Here is a 21,304-nt window from a genome sequence, read left to right on the forward strand (position 1 = left end):
CTCCAGTAACCATTGGATCTGCAGTAGCTCGACTGTGGCCTGGATCCCCAGCTGGAATTCCACGAGCCCGTCCTCGCCCCCGTCCCTTTGTGCTACCCTGACACATTTTCAGATGTGTACAGGTGATGACAGTAATAAGCTTTCTTCTCACCCTTTTGGGACAGTTAGAGGGTCAGGGAGGGTCAGATACCACTTGTAATGAATTTGAGCCTTAAAAATGGCTTTTGTGAAGTTTTGGCAGGTTGAGTGTATATGCGGTTGAGTATATATACTCTTCCTGCAGTGTAGCTCTGAAAAGAGCTTTTTGTTTTCAGTTTTCCTGTCTAGCAGAAACTAATCGCTATCTGACCCTCCCTACGATATCTCTCCCTATCTCACCAAACCGCATCTGATACGAAAATAGTTGCCACTATTCTTATAAATTCGAGGTCACCTGCTTTAGCCAGCCAATGACTTTTTCCTATTTTTTTTCAATGCCTATGTTTTCCTGCTTCCTGTCCCACCTCCTCTGCACAGTTATTGGTGCCAGGGAAGGTGGGAGGGGATACAAATTTTTACTGCATTTACCATGTGGTATTTGATCGAAATTGAATATGTCGAATACTGTAATATTTGATCGAATACCTATTCGATTGAACGGTATTCGCTCATCTCTAATTGTTAGTATTATTTTTATTTGTATATTTTGTGTACTGTATGAAAACCCCCAAATGTAAAGCACCATGGAATTAATGGTGCTATATAAATAAACAATAATAATAATAATAATAACAGGGAATACTGCGTCTTGACTGCTCTATGGGTATGAAGGGTTTGATGTGTCGTAAATGATAAAGCCTCTGGGTTGTGGGAGGAATGGGACCAAAAGGCGAAGGCAGTGTGGACAAAGCTTTAGAACACATGGCCTGGGCAAAGTCAACTTAGGACCTGTTGGATCATCCATGAAGTAAGTCAAGAATGTTAGGTCTAATATGCTTTATGTTCTTATGACAATACAATGCTGAAGTTTCCCAAAGTTTTGTGGACCTGTTCTCATTTTTAAGGCGGTTGCACATGACCGTGTGCTAACTGGCGGCTGGAATGAACAGCACAAGCGATACATGGGTGACACACAGATGCCATCCATGTGCTGCCATGCACTGGCCATGCTTCCACAGCCCCTTTCATTCCATGAATAGGAGCCGTGGAAGTAGGGTCACAAACTCTGACCAGAATAGGACTTGTTGCATATTTTGCAATGGACTATTGGCCCACAAATGTGACCCTGTAATTCATGTGTACGGACCTGTAGAAATGAATGGCTCAATGTGCTATCCAGGAAAAACCCAAATAGCACATTGGGCAGTCATACAATCACCTGAAAGGGGCCTAACACTTTAAATGTGTTCTGCACTTTTAATTGTTGGCCTGTCTTTAACCCCTTAAGGCCGGGGCCCCACGGACCGGAAACGCCGCGATTTGCCCGCAGCGTTGTACAGTGCAGGCAAAGTGGATGGGATTCATGTGAATCCCATCCCCACTTTGCAGAAAAGATCGCAGCACAGACACGCTGCGATTTGCAAAGCCGTTGTGGCTTTGCAAATTGCAGCATGTCAATTATATCTACAGAAACGCAGGTGGCTTTCCCGTAGATATAATGTTAAGAGAAAGTCCGCAGAGGAAAACTGTGTGAACTTTCTCTTAAAAGCGCTGCAGAAAGAACTACAATGCGTTCACGAAGCGGTTCTTCCCGCAGCGCTTTAGTGATGCGGATACGGCCAGTGGGGTCTTAGCCTAGATCACCATGACATACAGGTATAACATGTTGTTAGCTTGAGCACAAATGTGCATGTGCAGGACTCTGATTGCAATTGTGCTGTTATAGTCTGCATTAGAGAGATGCCAGCTTCTGATGCCATCTGTTTAACCCCTGTGATGCTGTTTTCAGTAGTGAACATAGCATTTAAGGACAGGATCCAGGTGTGATTATTACTACAAAGGCTTTTAAAAAGCAAGATAAAATTTAATTAAATTTAGTAACCTTTCCACCATAAAAAAAATGGTAATGCCAATGATTGAAAGTGCACATGTACATCCACTGACTAAATAATGGTTGAAAAAGATTTGTATTCTGGAATGGGCAAGTCACAAACCTTCTTGTAAGCATATCAAACATTCTAGTAAAACAATATCCATGTATATACTATCCTCTGATAGTGTTCATCTGCAGACTACCATTGGTTAAAACTCAGGAAGCAGCAAATTACATTAGGTTGAAGATCGATGTTGTGAAGTGTTCTACAGGAAATAGTAATTCATTGTGGTTCATTTTATTTACAGTATTATTCCGTATGATTGCTAAACCTCAGGTATTGGAGTGCTGTGTGAATGACTTCATCTGAAATTTGCAACTCTGTATCAGTGAATCTCAATTTATCCTCACGAAGGCAAAAAACTTTTACAGGTATTTTATTATAATGGGTTTTGAAGGGCTATACAATGTAACAAACAAATATATTGAAGATAGTAGATAGTGAAATGAAATACTGAATACCTAACAGTTTCATAGGATGCACATCAGAATAATTCTCAAATAAGCAATAAGAACAGCATAATATGGATATTCTGGTGCTTACTGGAGAATACAAGAGTGCTATGTAATACTATAGATATTTCTGCTGTAATTGGTACTAGTACATGGAAACTTTGCGGCTTTACTACAGGAGCATGGTGTCTGTTAGGCCTCATACATATGACCATACTTTGTATCTGCAATTGAAGATCAAAATATGGGTATATAAATGGGTCCATACACAGAGCTGTAGTTTTTATGGTGGTGTCTCTGGGCACTAGTGAAGAGCCGCAAAATGTTGAGCAAGTCTTTTACCTATCTATACTTGCAGCCTTGTCCATTCATTTCATTGTATGGGTCAGTGAAAATCACATGATGTTCTTACTGACCCATAGACTGCAAATAGACTTGTGCATGTATACTTAAAGAGTTTGTACAGGATATATATATATATATATATATATATATATTTATTTTTATTTTTTTTAAATTAGGATGGGGAAGTTGGAAAAAAAAACAAAAAACAAAAACATACTCACTTGTTTCCAGAGCTCTGGTGTCTCCCAATTCAGTTTGATCCTACTGCTCCAGATTCACTTGCGGTGGAAGACCCTAAAGCATTGTGATGTCCCGAGTCCCTTTCCTTAGGCCACTGATTGATCTCAATGGTCCGGACTTCCGTCGCAAGAAAACACCAGAACACAGGACCAGACTGGAGCATTGGGGACAGCTGAGTATGGGTTTTTTGGGGGTAGTGTCACCTTTCCCAGCATAATATATAAAATTATTTTTCATCCTGGTCAACCCCTTTAAGGTACATTTACATGACAATTATTTTAGGTAGATTTTGGCACACATTGAAATCTGTCTCCTATTAAATCCACAGCACAAAAGGTAAACACATATTTTTCCATGCAGATATGAAATCTGTGTCTTACTTTTTGTAAGTGACAGGTTTGCTTATTGAGGCATATTTTGTGTGAAAGATTGGAAAGACTGAATGGGATTGAACCACGTGCAGATCCATAGCATATCAAACTGTACATCATTAACAGGAATCCAAGGGTATGTCTTAGATTTCTGGGACAGATTCTCTTGCAAATCCAGAATTGATTTTTACACCTCAAATAACCATCATGATCTTGTGAATATAGTCTTAGGGTGCATTCACACTACGTAACGCCGGGCGTGTATGAGAGCCGTACACGCCGGCATTACGGCAGACTGCCGAACACTTCCCATTCACTTCAATGGGAGCGCTCGTAAACGCCGCTGTTACAAGCGCTCCCATTGAAGTGAATGGGAAGTGTTCGGCAGTCTGCCGTAATGCCGGCGTGTACGGCTCTCATACACGCCCGGCGTTACGTAGTGTGCATGCACCCTTACACTTAGGGTGCATTCACATGGAGGAAAAGGTGCTGAATTTGCTGAATTTTCTGCTAGCAGAAAAAGGAACCCATTGAAATCAATGGGAGGCTTTTTTTCAGCACTGAATATGATGCGGATTCCACACCAAATTTAGCGCCATTTTCCTCCGTGGGAATGCACCTTAAAGCTGGCACCATGGCTGATACTATTACAGGGGCACTGTTAGTGTAATTATTACATGGGCACTATGGTACAGTTATAAATCCAAGCACAACAACTAGCACTATTGAATATATAGGTGACTTGCAGTCTTGTATAGGCAATATTAGGGTTGGGTAATATAACTGATCTTTACACTGCTCATTTGCGGCAAAAAAATAGTCTATTAAACAGAATTTATTTATATGGTTGTTATACCATTATAAACAATAAACTAGCATGAAAAAATCTATCTTAGGAAATCTAAGAAATCTATTATTGGAATGCAGCAAAAATGTTAAGTGTGAACTTTCCTTTACAAAAAAACAAGTATTTTAGTACATGGAAAAACTAGAACAAGAATTGCATGCATAGATGTGGATGAAGCTGTTAGCTCCTTTCACGCCAACAGTCAGCCCAGCAGTTTCAGATGCACATTCTGATCTTAAAGTAAAACTATAGCAATTGCATTGGGAATTACAAAATGCTTCAGAGCGTGCTTGGTTCACTTCAGTGGTTTTACAGTATCTGCTGTTATACAAAATGTGCTGTCTAACAGTATTAGGTCGAACAAACACTTGGCAATGTAAGTACTGTAAAATAAAAGTGGTAAATTTAAAGGCATAACATTATATATCCCCATTACTAGTTAATAGTCTTATAGATAGCAAAAATTTAGGGCGAGGGAGGAGGGAAGATATGTGACGCGTACTGTAAAATTTTTCAAATCACGTGCCTTTAATGCAAGGCCACTCCCCCTTTTTAAAGCCCCCATAGTGCCTTCTTTCCCCTCACATTAAAAATTTTGCCTTATATAACTTATGTCTCCACATATTAACCCTTAAGGACGCATGGTAGTTTATAACTTAACGTCTATGACTTTCTTCTATTTTCCCTGGCCGTTTTCTAAAATTCATAACTTTTTAACTTTTCTGTCTACATTGCTATGTGAGGGCTTATTCTATGCGTGACAAGTTGTATTTTTATTTACCACCATTTTGGGGTACATATGTTTTCCATAGCTGTTATTTAGATTTTTGGGGGGTCCATGTGAAATAACACGCCATTCTATCATAGTTTTTTGCATTTTGTTTTTACAGAGTTTTTTCCATGAAAAATTATATGTGACATTTGTCTGGTGGTCATTATGATTACAGCAATACCATATTCATATTGGTTTTTATTATGTTTTATCGCTTTTACAAATAAAACAAAATACAAAATATGTTAATTTGCACATTGCAGGATATATTTTTTATGGCGTTCACTGTATGGGATAAATAATGCTACTTTTGGATAGTGTGGGCTTATATACACATGGGGATACCTAACTGTTTTTTGGGTTTTTTTTACATAGTATTAGTGCATAGACAGTCAGGAGGCCATTGCAACCCCTTGGGATCCACAATATTATTTTTGTGAGGGGTCCGATAGATGATGGGGGGGGGGGCGATCTTGCTCTCGATGGATGGATGGCCACTGGATGCCATGAAGGCTCTTGATCACGGCATTCAGGATGTTAATCCGCTGGAGTTGAAGTATCTTCTGACTCTTGTGGCTGGTCTTGGCCCTCGGCTGTGTAACACAGTCCAAGAGCAGTATATAATGCCACAGGTACAGCTTCTGCATTAAAGCGGCATACTATTAGTGAGATGAGTGCAGACTATATGCTCAGCTCAACATAACAGTATGGCACAGAGTGGGAACAGGTTAGAGAATTTATCCATCCTTCTAATATTAATGGCCTATTCTTAGGATAGAATATCAATATTAGATCTATGGGGGAGAACACATAGCTACCAGTAATGATTACATGCCCGAAGCCACGCTATATGATTTGTAGCAGTAGGTTTAGGGACCACACTAGTGTCCCATAGACTTCTATATTAAAGGGTTTATCCACCTTTATAACATTTATGGCCTTTGCTTAGGACAGAATATCAATATTAGATCTACGGGAGAGACAACACAGTTACCAGTAAAGTTTATATGCCAGAAGCCGCACTGCTGGCTCACTAAACAATTTGCAGCAGTAGGTTTAGGGCAGCAGGTTGGTGATACTGGACGGTGGCCACCCAGCCCCCTAGGGCAATCATATTCTAATATATCCATTGAGCACATTGAGGTCTTGTCCCCTGTTACCCCTGATGAGCTACAGTTTATGTTAGAGAGACACGTAGGGTGGGTAGACCAATATGGATAATGCATGTTTACTATAGATGACTCTGGAGAAATAGGGTTAGCCCTGCAGTAACTAGAGTTTTAATTGAGGTTTGTGCATCCCAACTAGCTGGACCTTCTCCTTTATGGAGTGTAGTGATCAGTTTCCTCGTTTAGGGGAATGAGTTCATATCTAGTAGGGAGACTACTTATCCTGGCACATTTTGTTTAGCTACCCTGCATGGGCTTATGATTTTATTGATCCCGTTTCATAATGCTCCAATTTCTTGGCCTCACCTAGCGCATAGCCCGGTGTTTGGGCAGTCCTGACACAATAATGTGGCAGACAACATTCGGTCTTACTGGACACATACTCTATACAGGCACCTACACAGTTGCACTAGAGCCCATACCAGGATTGCCTAATCTAGGGGGGGGGGCTTTGTTATTTATTTTCAGATACTGGGAGTTCCTTGTGATTAGGATTGTGATAAGTCCTACTTCACAGGCCTTTTTAAAGGCTCTGTACACCTCTAGTGTCTTGAATGTTTCACACTATTAGATTTTTATAGGCAGGCATTTACAGGACTTTTAATGCACATAGAGGTTATGCACCTCAAATAAAGGTAGCTACTTAATAGTTAGTTCACAATTTTCATTTTGGAAGCAGGACCACACTAGTGTCCCATAGACTTCAATGGGACACCACTGCAGAACTTAAACCTGTATCATTGAAGATAGACGAGTGCGGTACTTCAGCTTTCTCTAGCGCTTCCCATTGATATGAAGAGGACTGAGTATAACTTAGGATAACTTGTTTTTAACTTATTAGCCTGGCAGATACAACAGAGCCCTTTTCACTTAGAAGAGCAGATTTAGTAATGAAAATATGCCAGAATTCAGTTGTAATTTCCACTAAAAAGCTCCACTTCAGAAATTTTTATTATTCTTTAGTACTGTTATATGGGGTAGGCTAATATGTAGTGAACAGATTGTGGTAGAAAAAGGGAGAGGGCTTGGGAAGCTGTGCTTCTTTACACCAAAACGTGCTAGAATTTTTAGGCCATAGTCGGTAGATAAGGATCAGTCATCAAATAAGCCCGCTATCAACAAGAACAGTTAAGGCTGGGTTCACACTACCGTAGGTGTCCGACAGCTAGTTTCCATACCTAATGTCTGCGCAAGATTTTAGCAACGGACACTAGCTGTGTCCATTTACAATTTCCATTAATTTAAATGAGATATTATGTTGTGTCGTTTAGTGTCCGTTTGTGTCCTTAAGTGTCCATTTACAACCATGTCCGATTTTTCAAGCAGACAGAAAAATCCTACATGTAAGTAGTATGAACCCTGCCTAAGCTGAAAGATCAGAAGCAATTGGGGAAAAAATATAATATGGCAAGTGATAGGCCAAATATGACTGATTCCACCATATGCTTATCTTTCCTGCTGACCCACGTATGAAATATTACAAAACGTCTGAAAGTTTTTCTGACAGACAAAAGTTTGTCAATGGCCATTTCCAACGGTTGTTCCCTTCATTTTTTTTTAAAGAATCATAGGAAGAAATTGCCCATTTTGACTGAGAGAAGTCTGCTGTATAATGTAAACTTTAGGCCAGATCATCTAAAAATGCACCAAATTTATCATCCAACATCATACATAAATTACATAAGACTATTTTTTTTTTTTTTTTAGCAAATTTCCCCCACTATTACTAAATCTGCCCCTGTGTCTTTAGTGAACAGAGTTGTTTTTTCAGAGCAGATCCTAAGTAATATCAAGCAAGTATTTTCCATGTTATGAATAATTGATTTATACGATAATACTGGATATCACAATTACTGACTATATAGAGAAAAAGAGGCTGGGGGCTTTATATGGGGCATCCCAGCCACACATGTACGTAGTAAATAGTATCATAATCAAATGGAAGTAAATCTAACAATAGAGTGACCTAGATGCACAGATTGATGGTGAGTACACATCTCTTCATGAAGGGATGGGGTGATAATATCCATGGCCATTGAATGTTGAGATTTTCCCTAATGTAAGGCGTCTCTACTCCGCATGTGAATGTGAAGCACTGGGTTATGACCCTGCCACACATGGGGCCTGAACTGAAGTCATTAAACACAATATCACTCTGGAGTCTGCCTGCTGAGCCCAAGCCTGCAGTTACTCATGGCTTTCTTTTGTCCATATTTCTCTTGAGACTTTTCATTCACAAAGACATGGAGACTCAGCTGTGCCATTCTCCTTTTACAGGCAGTTCATAGATATTGTGGAGGAGGGGGGCTTTTTACTATACTCTATCAGTTAGGTTATACTTGTATGGTAGAGATTCTACTGCTAATGCTGCAGCAGTGAAGGGGTTAATAGTGTGACCAGAGGTCGCCCCCTCCTTTTACTTCACAGTTTGTTTGTTGTTTTTTGTGTCTCCTTCCTGTGTCTGCTTCATTTCAAGACAGTATAGCTGTTGTCTTGGCTGATGGAAGTTGGTAAGGAACATTTGCTTGGTAAGGAGTTGCAGGATCCTGGATGGAAGATAAATAATGGATGCTGCGATTCATCATCTGCCTGAATAAATGAATATATAACATGGATGCGTTACATTTACCTTTGGCTGCACTATGGTCACCATGTCAGTGAAACCCCCAAACACCGGTCACAAGTCTACTATATATTCACAAGCTAAACTACTGTTTAAGAGTAGAAAATATAGGGTGAGATTTTTTGCTACGTGTTCTTATTCTCTGACCATATGAACAATAAAAGTAAAGTATTTGTTGAGATCATCAACACAAAAACACACCAAAAAACGCAGAAAAATAAGAATATGTTGTTATAAAAACATGAGTGAAGGATAGAGGCTGATATCTATGTGAAGGTAGGAAGTTTGACTTGAAAACTTGGATTTTTTTAGTCTTTGTTTTATCTTTTTCTAACCTCCCCTCCCCCAAAACAAAGTCGTTTTCATATAGATGCTATCGATTACGTATTATTTGATAATTCTCTGTCTCATTCCACTATGTTGTAAAAAGATTTATGGGCTAACGTGAATGAGACACTGAGAGAAGCATTGAATGAATGATATCATGAGACTTTTCTAACGCTTGTTTCTAGACAGTATTTTATCAAGCGTTCATGACTGTAACACGTGATATATATACAGTACTACCACTGAATAACAGGAAGTGTGAATATGACTATAAAAGACTTGTAAAAATGACAGTACCGCTGGGACTCCTCATGTCAATAGAAGGATGTGTGTCAACATGGGATTCACGTATGGTCTGGTTGGTTCACAGAACTATGTAATGTCTGAATACACACACAAAAGAAAATTAATGGATTTGTTAATGAGTCTACAGAAGATGTCAAATGCAGGTCCTATCTTGCATGGAACCGGATGGGCCTATATTAGAGTATTGCTATCTATTCAATTCCTTGTATGTTACTTCCAATACATTACTTTTTTAGAAAAAAAACCTTCTCAGACTGCTAGTTCGTATTGAAGGTGACAAAAATGATGCTTTACACAGATTACATGTATTAGGTGGCTGAATCGATCAGGCTGACCAGGTCCATAAAGTGTACAAACCTAGAACATAAACTCTAATAATAACATTAATATGATTAATAACTTTATTTATATAGCACCAACATATTTTGCAGCACTTTACAAATCAGAGGACACATGAACAGACAATGAGACAATACAATGTGACAAAGAAATAAATATATCAAACAATAGGAGTGAGGGCCCTGCTTACAAGAACTTACATTCTATGAGGAGATAAGGGGACACAAGAGGTCAGAGGGCTTGTTTGATACAATGGTCCAGCCATCTTTTAATAGGAAAGGTCATGTAACTGAAGCTGTATGTCTGTGAATAAACAGATTCTAAATGCAAGGAGTACAGTGTAACTTCTATTCTAAATCCCAGCTCCATGGTCTGACTAGCCATATGCTGTATTTCATGCCAAGCAGCACTCCTGTATTGCATACTATAGAAGTGTGGTGGTGCTCAGTCCTTGGTGACGTGCACATATGTCATGGATCACCCAAACATACACAGAATCCAATGTCAGGAACAGAACTTAAAGGTAAATGCAACCATTTTATTCGGCTCCCAAAGAAATAGCCTTAAAGTGATTCTTTGCCTAACGACATGTTGGAATAACCATTAGAAAGGCTATTCTATTCGCTACCTTTCTTTAGCTTTTATTTGATGGCGGTTTTGAAATACAGACTTTATTCGTATATGCTAATTCTATGCACAGAGTCCAGGAGGCGTTCCCCGTGTGCTCCGATCACAGCACCGTCACAGCTAGTATCCTGACTCCTCTGGCTGCTACATGCCCTTTCATGTGTATATATTCCTTTAACAATTTGGGCAACTGAGCCCTTTTTCAAGGTGGGAACAGAGAAAAATTGTTTACTGTACACAAGAACTGAGCAGTAATACAGTAAAACAGACAGACGGCCTGTAAAGCAGAAGCCACGCTCAGGGAGCGCCACTGCTCTTTCTAGAAGATGATTGACAGATGCTCAGTTGATGGTCTATCCAAAAGACGGGTCATTAATTTTAAATGCCCTGAAAACCCCTTATAATAATAATAATGTAAAAAAACAGCTGACTAATCACCAAGAATGCTATTATTGTACACACTCCCCAAAATATATTAACCTCTGAGAGCACTTGGACATCAATTCTATTTTTCAGCCTGCTGTCTAAGAACCGGTTCACATCTGCGTTCGGTATTCCGTACCACCACACAGACTCCATAAACTATAGTGTGGTCCGTGTGGTTTCCACACGGTGTCCACACGAATCATGCGGAGAGAAAAGTGGTGCTTGCAGTATTATATCTCTCCACATGATTTGTGCAGACACTGAGTGGAAACCACAGGACCCCATTATAGTTTATGGGCTCTGTGTGGTGTCTTAGCTAACCTCTTTTTAATGCATATAGGTTTCAGTTCAGGGGGGTCCCCAAGCAGATTCCCCGAACGGAATATTGAACACAGATGTGAACTGGGCCTCAGTAGTAATCTACCCCAAAAGACTATTAAACCCCTTTATCACCACCAAATCACCCACCCTACGCCCGCCCATACCCATATGTCCCAAACAAGAATGAAGAGACTCCAAAGACTACTCGCCCAAAACCACCCACTCCACGGCCATACCCCTCCCCTCCCCCCAACTACTCTTTGCTTTGGCAATGTCAATTGTGTTTTTGGTTGTGCCAATACAGCCTATTTGTATTTGGTATCCAGGACTCCTATGGGCAGTAATGTGGTGCTGCTGGTTTCTAAGTGTATGTAAGTAACAGACAGTGTATGTACACTCATGAGCTGCTTTGTATGTTACATTGATGACATGCGCTTAGTTTGGCAGGGTGCTTTGGACGCCCTCTTCTCCTTTACCTTTCTTCATGACATCAGGGTTTCTCTCCTATACTGTAAATTTTCAGAATAAAAAACCCCTGTACCCATCTATTTGCATATAGATTAGAGGTCATCCCCAGGTGTAGAGGGGCCCATGACAGCATACTCACATAGTTACTAAGTATTCAGCTAACTTTGCTTGAATCAATAGTTTATGGCAATACAGTATGTTAGCAGAGGGGAATGCCTGCTGCTCCTGCTCTCACCAGGCTGCTCCCCCTCCCTCTACTACACTACCTTCACACTGAAGACTCCTGTACGCAGCTTTGGCCTGTCATTACCTCTCTCTAGCACTAGATGTCAGCACTGGCGCCTGGCCCAGGCATTACGTAGCTGCACGTGACGTCTCCTGCTGCCCGCCCGCCCGCCCCTGACTGGGACCTGCCTCACTGCTTGCTAGTCTGTCCCTATAAAGTCCATCCCCCAGCCTTGGTCTGTGTTCATCATGGCGACGAGTGTCCCTTCCCACTGGAACTAATGCAGGTATTGTACTATGTTACCGTATGTCTCCATGGTGTCTGTTCAGTTCGTTGTGTGAGTGTACATTGCTGCCTCCTCCATGTTCTTGGATGTGATAGTAGTGTGCACACTAGCAGTCCTAACCCTGCATTCTGCCCAGTATTTGTTAGTAAATATCCCTTGGCTCTTTGTGCTTCCTGTCCTGTCTTGTGGATGTCTTATCTGCAGCTATGTGCTGATAACTGGCATTTAGCAGATGTCTAATATGTCTTACCCCAGGTCACTGCCCTCCTTCACCTCACACTATTGTATGTAGCATAGAATGTTATGATGTTAGTGGCTTTCTATACAACTGCTCAGTACTTATGTGTATATACTTTTTCTCTGTCCTCAGCTTGGGCAAGGGCTCAGTGGCCTGAAGCGTCTCTGATAAGACTCTTATTGACTCTGGAAACTTAATAAAATGATTGCATTTACCTTCTGAGTGCCATTCCTGACTTTGGATTATGTGACTACCCACATGTTACCAGCTGGCCCTGCTGCCTCACCCATATGTTTGGTGCCCCATTCTAGGACCTGTGGTTTTAGCTGGGGGCCACACTTGAGGTAACTGGTGCTTTAAAGGGGTAGTGCCCCGCTCTTCCCATCCTCCTCCTGCGGTGACCTCACTACCAGCTCAGCCTGCAGCTCGGATGAGAGAGGGGAAGGAGGGGGGAGAGAGAGAGTTCCTAGAGCCCGGCAGAAGAGGCACATACAAGGTGCCGGGTGTCTCCTGACCTGTGGCCACTCTGGCACAGACACCACATAGAGCTTGCCTTTTGTGTCCTGGTGGAGATTTACCCTGTGGCTGCACTTCCTTCCATATTCTTGCCTCCAACAACATGGCCAGCGCAGGCAGCAATAGTACTATCAGTAGTGCCCCAACCGGGCGTATCCTAGGAGCCCGAAGTGCCAACCCCCGTAAGGCCCGCATCCAGGGCTTCATCGATGCCATCCAGGATGCTGTGGGACCCCCGAAACAGGCAGCAGCTGACAGGAGGACAGTGGAGAAGACCTGGAAACTGATGGACAAAGTGGTAAGAGGAGGGCATCATGTGGTTGTCACAGTGCCCGTCATGTCACACTCTGCCAAGGACAATTATTGGGGAACAACAATGTTTGAGATATTTAACACCTCACCCCTAACTTTTAAAGCTTATTAACCTGTGTGATTCTGGGAACCTCCCTGTGAGAATAACATTCTGTATACCAAGTGTAGCAAACTTCATGTAGTTATTAGAAGAAGTACCAAGTCCGGGACTGGGGGTAGAACACTACCGTGTACACTGTATGATTGTAACCGCATGGCAGTATCCACTACTTGTAATAACTCTAAAATACATGTAACAGAATGATAATATATCCTATATATGTAGGTGTGTACACTACAAGTACCAACATGACGGTACCCACTAAATGTAACGGCATGATGGGATCCACTACAAGTAACAAATCTATTCACTACACTGAATAACTTTATCTAGTACATATAACCACAGGACAATACTTAGTGGAGACTTATTACATGTAGCAGCATGACCAGTATCGTTACATATAATACTTTCATCCATTAGATGTAATAATTATCCATGTTACAGCATGACTATACTTCCAATATGTAATAAGTGTATCTATCTAGCACATGTAACAAATTACATGTAGCATCATGACAATACTTGCATGTAATAACTGCATCCGCTTCTTGGAACATCATGACAATATCCACTGCATGTAACAACTCTCCTTGTGATATTGACAGACCTATTTCCACGTGGAATCTGAACCAAAATGTTATGGAGAATTTCAATGGGGAATGTTGTCAGCATTGTGGAGAATTCCTCTATGGCAATAACAATACTATGGCCTAACCGTATCCACTACATGTTACATGCAACAAGTTTAAAGAGTTGTAAAATGTAGTGATTTACTATAATGTAATAACACTATCCACTTTCTACATGTCATGTAGCAATAATACTACCAACTACACCTAATGACTAGCCACTGGCTACCTGTAGCAGAATAATAACGAGCACCTAGTCACAAGGTAAAACTTTCTGTCCTATGTAATACAGTATCATTCCTCTCCATGTACTATTCTACTATGAGTGTGGAATGCCCTGCATATAAACACTGGAGGAGGGGGGCTTTGTAGGAAGAGCTTTTACTATAATGAGGACCTGGAGTTGAAGGGGTCCACATGCCATTTGGCTTCTCTTGCTGAGAGTTTACAATACATTTGAGGAGGGGTTGGGTACTTAGAATAAGCTTTCTGATGACTTTGATCTGGTCACACTATAAGTAGTTATCTTCTCTGAGATCAGGAAGGAAAGGTAAACCACACTTCATTGGGGTCATATACTATTTCTAAAAGATATCTCGCTTGACAGATGTCCTAATGAAGACAAGCTAATAGGGGCATCTGCTAGAAGAGTGCATGTAACTTAGGGCTAGTTCACACGTGGGCAAAGGGGAGGTTTTTGACAGCGGAATTCGCTTCAAAAACCTCTCCTTTAACATGGTGGTCTATGTAGACCACTAGCTTTTTTTTTCCTCCTAGCGTTTTCCGCCTGAAGAAGTGACATGACCTTTCTTCAGGCGGAAAACGCCTGAAGAATTGCATAGAAGTGAATGGGAGGCGAAAACCGCGCGGTAAAAAAACACGCGGTTTTTTGCAAAAAAAACGCGCGGTTTTCGCCTGCAGTTTCTATAGCACATATAGGAAAAAAAAAACCTAGCGAAAACCGCGTCAAAAACCGCGTGGAATGCAAAAAACAGCGTCAAAAAAACTTCCCGAGGTTTTTTACCTCGCACAAATAAGCTAGGCGGTTTTCACGTGTGAACTGACCCTTAATGTCTTCTTGACACAGCCATTTCCTACATTTTTTGTTTTGTTTTGTACATCCCATCTTTCACAAAGCTATACTTTGTTTTAATTTTTTTTTCCTGCTCACAAAATTATCTGAGGGCTTATGTGTTGCAGGACAAAATATACCTCGCAATGGCACAATTAATTATTCTGTACAGTATATGCGGAAAAAAATTTCAGAATGGGGTGGAAACAATTGTGCCATTTTGTCCTGAGTTTTGTTTTCTTAGCATTTGCAGTCACAAAACCTATATTCAGTGGGTCAGTATGATGATCGCAGCAGTTTTTTTTCTTTTGTCCTTAAAAATTAAAATTTTGGGAGACTTCGTTTTCAGCGCTGATTCTGACGCGGAGTCTGCACCAGAATCAGTGCCAACTTCCTCTGTCTGGCCTGCAAAACTCAGGATAGGCTGAAAAGTTCTGAAAACAGTAAATTACACTTTGTGGGTGTGTTAGTATTACAAATACAACGCAAAAAATCTCCCATAGGTTTGTCAGTCTAGCCCATACACATCAGATCACAGTAGACCTTTGGCAGAGAAAATCCAACGTATCAGATTTTGGTTCTGACCAACTTTAGTTGATGGTTGGCTGTAAGGGGCAGACTTTTTATATTTAGCTTTGTGTATGACCAAGCAAAAGTAGACAGTCTAAAATCTGCCAGTTTAGCAATGTAAAATCTAATATGTATGGCCGGCTTTAGTGTTGTCATCCAGTATTCCCAGGACTCGGACCAGGAGGTGGTATACACATAGATTATTCACCACCATGAATAGGCATATTTAGAATTTTGCAGTATGGCAAAGCTGGGTAACCACCTATGAAGCAAAATAATTGAAGCCACACTTGGTACAGTCTATACAGTATATTTGGCATACTATAGTGCATATATAAACTACTAGGGCAATAGAATGGATGCTACATACCCAGTTTGGTGTTCAGATACCTTCCCATTGGTTGTTACCTAGCTATAATAAATCTTGGGAAGAGTAAAGTATAGCTCTACAGATTTACTATATCGCAGTCTGAGAAAGATTGTGACTTGCCTAGTAGAGTTGTACTGCAGTGTATTAGTGAGCTATACCCGGCCTGCGACACTGTGTGTACTTTCTGTTGGCATCATTACTGCTATGGCATGTCAACTCACCCAGGTATCCAGGTCCCCAGTCACTTTCACACATTAGTATTCACTGAACAGAGGTCACCTCAGTGCTTGATTATTAATGAAGGGGTCGCTGGGAGATTGAACCCAGGATGTGATGTGTACAAAGTATGCAAGACCTGTTTCCCTATCAGTAGAGCCACCAGCTCAATGTACTGGAATACAAAGATATTTCTTTACAAATCAATACATTATACACATAGAAAAACAGCTATTGAAACCAAAAGAGATTGTGGCTCAGTCAGTAGGGAGGCAGCTTAGAATAGTTTGTATATATTGTGTCCTGATTCAATCCCTGCCTTATACCTTCAAGGGAATAAAATGAAACCAAGTATGAAATAAATGGAGGGATCTGCTCAGTAACTAGAAAACTTTGAATGGGTTTGAAAGATGTCCGGTCGTGAGCGCCAGTTAGCGTTTTATGCTCTCTGCCACGAAACTTTTAAAAATCGGACATGCAGTGCTCTGTGTCCGGTTTAAAAAAACGGTTTCACGCCAGAGAGCATAAAAAGCTCACCAGCGCTCATGGCCGGACCCGGTCTGACAGCTTTCTGTCTTCTGCAGACAGAAGACGGAAACCTCAGAACGGACTCCGGGCGCTAGTGTGAACCCAGCGTCAATAAGACATATTTGATATCATTGTAACCATTACGATTCTCACAATAAAATCAATATAATATTTAACATAACACACTAAATGACATAAATAAAATGGTGCTCTTGTTTATTTAATTTGAGATCTATTCTTATTATATGAGATCTGAATATATATAGCTATCCATTTTTATTAACGGGCAAGTAACGTTTCTTTATTTTAACGTGCCCCTATAACATACTTGTATACATTGTAGACAGCCATGGGGCACACGCTGAGGAATCACATGCCTGCTCTTCGCAGGTGGGACCATTTATGCAACAGTAATGGCGTTGATAAATTCGCCACCTAGCACCAGTGAGTGTTATTTTTTATATTTACTCTCCATTAGATTTAACCATTTGACTTTAAGACTGCATATATCTTTCATTACTATAATTCCCAGGACAAAAAAGTGGAATCTAAAACTTAACTTTTAATATAACTATATAAGAGAAAATAAATCCCGGCACCATTGTGGTCATGGGATTGATATAAGTCTCTGGCCACGAAGACCTCCCCACTGTCCAGGTTGGGGATTCATCTTTACTCCCACTAGCATCCTGTCAAATTAACTGGTTTAAACATCAATTACCCCTTAGACTGGCGAGCTTTCATTTCTATACAGTCTTTCGTGATGCGTGAATGTCAACACATTGCATGTACTGGTACTCTGGTACAGATCCTGCATCAGGTCCCAGGAGGTTCAAGCTTCACTTCTATCAACCGTTCAATAGCAGCAGTTAGAGACACAGAAATGTCACATTACAGGTTTAGTGATGGCTGATGCGTGTTCTGATGTTGTCAGCTCCTGACAATGATCTTGCTCCACTAAATAGAAAGTACAATGTATCATTCTTTAGAGGAGCCCTGAGTACAGGGACTACAGTGGGATATATGGTACATGACTAGTCAGTCACCTGCACCTCTTCGACAATCTTAAAGTATAATACAAAGGACTAATGTCAGAAACCCAACTGGGACCTAGTTGCCCATTTTTACTTGGGAACATAACAGAAGACATAGAAAACCATCTCAAAACTAATAGGGAACTGTAGGGAATTCTGGATTAGAGATTATTAACACCTGCAAACCATAATCATAAAAACAAAATTGGTTTAGGTCCATGTGTTGTCAATATGTAGTGTTAAGAAATGTCAGACCGCATATTGATGTGTGCTGTCCTGTGCTCTTAAGGTTTTGCACGTGGACCCTTGGTATTACACCCATTAGCCAGACTGGAGAGTCTTTTCCTCTGGAGTACTTGTAATGCCTATTATGCAAACTAATAGTTGCTATGTGAAGTTTCATTTCCTCTAGAGAGGTGCTGTGGGTAAATTGAATATTTGCTGATGGGTTCCCTACACATTACACAATTTCAGGGGGGGGGGGTGTTCCATCAACATTTAGAAAATGTATATTTTATTCCCATTTATCAGTGAGAAAACGTTCAAACATTGGAAATTTGTTTGCAGGGGCGCGACGTTGCAAAAACTCAGCATTTTGGCGAAGGCAGAAATGCTGTTGCAAAAAATGCAGCGGTTTACAGTACCTGCAAAGTGGATGGGATTCTGGCTATTACCATCCATGCATACAGAGAGGAATCTGCAACACAAAGGGCTCGTTCACACGGGGCAAGAGGGGGTGGATTTGAATCCTCCTCAAAATCTGCCCCTTCACAATAGAGGTCTATGCAGACCACTAGCGTTCTTTTTCGGCCACGGCATCCGCCTCGCGGCAGCACACTCCGGGCTAGGCTTATTCATTTGGGCCTACTCTGCAGGCACGTTTTGGTCCTATTCTGATGCAGCTTCCCGCGTCAAAATCTGGACCAAAATACGCAGTCACAACCCCCATGTGAACGGAGCCAAAAGCTGCAATTTCAAAAACACTCTTGTTTTTGAAAATCACAACATGTCAGTTGTACCTTTGGAAACGCCAGCGGTTTCTGTATAGATATAATAGGGACAGAAAGTCAGTACAGGAAAATTCTGCGGACTTTCTGTGAAAAATGCTGCAGAATAAATCGCAATGCGTTCGCGCCGTGGTATTTTTCCGCAGTGTTTTTTTTGGCTGTGGCTTGCTCTGTGCCGCCTTTGGCTCAAGCACAATGTTCCCTATGCCTTGAGGCTTACATCCTCCACATATGCTGGGGAAAGCTCCCAGCATGTAAGCAATTTCTGTCTATAGGTCCATTCACCTGACAAAAACAAAAGAAGTGGGCAGGTATGCATTGGTGTAATTCCCCCCCCCCCCCCCCCCGTATAGGAAAATCATAAACTGTGATACACCACAAAAAGTGTATGCCTACATATGCTAGTGCCAAGGCTCAGATGTAGTGTGTACAGAGTCTAACTGATAGGTTTATCTGGGTTCCTGCCATTGATAGTTATGTCACAGTTCTCGTTATATCTGGGGTTGTACTGAGGTCAGTTGGCACAGGGATGCAAATAAACAATATTTTTATGTAGGGTGATTGTTTCCCTAATGGATTGGGCTGCATCAGACATTACTTCCTGCTTTTTAACAATGGACGTAGAAAGCTGCAACTTTTTAAATTTTAGGCTTTGTTCACATCACATTTACCTTACGTCATAGGTATTCAATCAATAGGATCTCCTAAAGAAAGGAGGTCACATATCCCCCAGCATAAGCATACCGTGGGATGCCTTGCCCATAGACTTCCATTATAAGAGAAAACGTAAATACTGTGCAGTACGCTTTTGTTCTATTATATACTATACACCTTTTATATGGTATTGTATAGTCTACTACTCTATTACACAGCACACAAAAGATGTACTGACCATTATTTGATGATGTAAAGGTTCCTTTGAGCATGTCTATACACTTTTCTTTTAGTTGCCACTTAGATTTATATCCAGGACTCCAGCACTGCAATATAACAGTGCTAACTAGAGATGAGTGAACACTATTTGAAACAGCCGTTTCGAATAGCACGCTCACATAGAAATGAATGGACGTAGGTTAAGCGGCCGGCCGCCTGCAAAGTCTGCGTGCCGGCCGCTTCCATTCTATGTGAGTGTGCTATTCAAAACGGTTGTTTCGAATAGTGTTCGCTCTTCTCTAGTGCTAACCACTGAGCCACGATGCCCTAGAAAAAGTACGGATTAAAGGGGTTGTCCAGGATAAACTGAGAATTAATCCCTAAATTTAACTCCCTCTCCCCCGACCTAACTTCTAATTTATTTCAATAAAAAATCTATAATAACACCTCAGGAACAATTATTGATAATTCGGAGACGTTCCATTTCACCGCTTCGGTACATCACCAGTACTTTTCCCCTATCCCCATCAATACCTAGCCTTCCTGTGTCTGGGGAATGGCTCCTCCCCTCTTCCTGTCTTCTAGTAGTGGGCGGAATAGGTTAGCTAGAGGGAGATGGTGGGACAGGGTGGGAGTGGCTAGTATTGGGTGGGATTGTTAGTGTTAGTGAGACAGGGGGGTGGGAGGGGCTAGTTAAGGGGGACAGGGGGTAGGAGGGGCTAGGTTAATGAGACAGGGAAGGCTTTGTAATGGAGTGAGAGAGAAGGTTCTAGTGTAGCAGCTACACAGGAAGCTGCACAGCAGGAATGTGACAGCATGTAAACAAATTCCCAGAGACACCCAGAAATCACTCCAAATGGGTGTACTGATTAACCCATTACTAGCACTAAATATATATTTTCTGCTTGGAAAAGCCCTTCAAGTTCTAGGTCAATTTATTTATTTTTGGTCATTTTCTTAACAAAAGTAAGTGTCAGAAATAATAGCAAAAAGTGATAACATACCTAGGGGTATTGCAGAAGGGTCTGTGAAAGTAACATTAGATGGAAGACTCCTGTTGTGGTAGACATTCGAAGGTTCTATACAGGAATGTGGATCATATCCGGCTCCATGGTCAGCTATGAGTAAAATAGCCCTACTTTTTGAATATTACAAAATACGCCAAAAAATTGTAATGATCAGTTTGGTGTTTTTTTTAATGGAAAATGGTTAGTTTTAACATGTAATTGTCAATTACCATTGGTGTGTATGTGAGAATCTTCACACAGCAATATTGGTACTTTGTGTCAAGTTTTAAATGGTGGGGTCTGTCTGCTAAGACCGCCATTGCTAACCATAGTAAAGGGGCAGAAGTGCTCAGATGAATACAGTGTCCTCCTTTTGGTTATGTTTAGCTCTCCTTGGAGACATGAGCAGAATAGTGTATGGACTTTCTCCCCTACAGATTAGAAGTGGTGCTGAGAGATGAGCAAGTACTATTTCGAATAGCACGCTCCCATAGGAATGAATGGACGCAGTCGGGGTAGGCGTCCTGTCGCTTAATCCCGTGCGCCGGCCAATCCCATTCATTGCCCTGTTCTTCTATAGATTACTTTGCCAATTTATTTTTCTTTAAGAAT

General features: G+C 41.1%; 1 protein-coding gene across 2 annotated transcripts in view; it reads left to right on the plus strand.

The window, feature by feature from the left end:
* Window positions 1–12,111: 12,111 nt before the first annotated feature.
* Window positions 12,112–21,304, plus strand: part of CBLB (Cbl proto-oncogene B) — a 155,444-nt gene continuing 146,251 nt past the window's right edge. For both annotated transcript variants that reach the window (XM_075264962.1, XM_075264963.1), the window contains exons 1-2: window positions 12,112–12,217; window positions 12,588–13,269. In XM_075264962.1, the coding sequence (XP_075121063.1) occupies window positions 13,075–13,269 (195 nt within the window). In that variant the 5' untranslated portion in view covers window positions 12,112–12,217; window positions 12,588–13,074. The remainder of the gene's footprint in view (window positions 12,218–12,587; window positions 13,270–21,304) is intronic.

Source organism: Leptodactylus fuscus, chromosome 2 (assembly GCF_031893055.1).
Source record: "Leptodactylus fuscus isolate aLepFus1 chromosome 2, aLepFus1.hap2, whole genome shotgun sequence".
In the NCBI taxonomy this organism is placed as follows: domain Eukaryota; kingdom Metazoa; phylum Chordata; class Amphibia; order Anura; family Leptodactylidae; genus Leptodactylus; species Leptodactylus fuscus.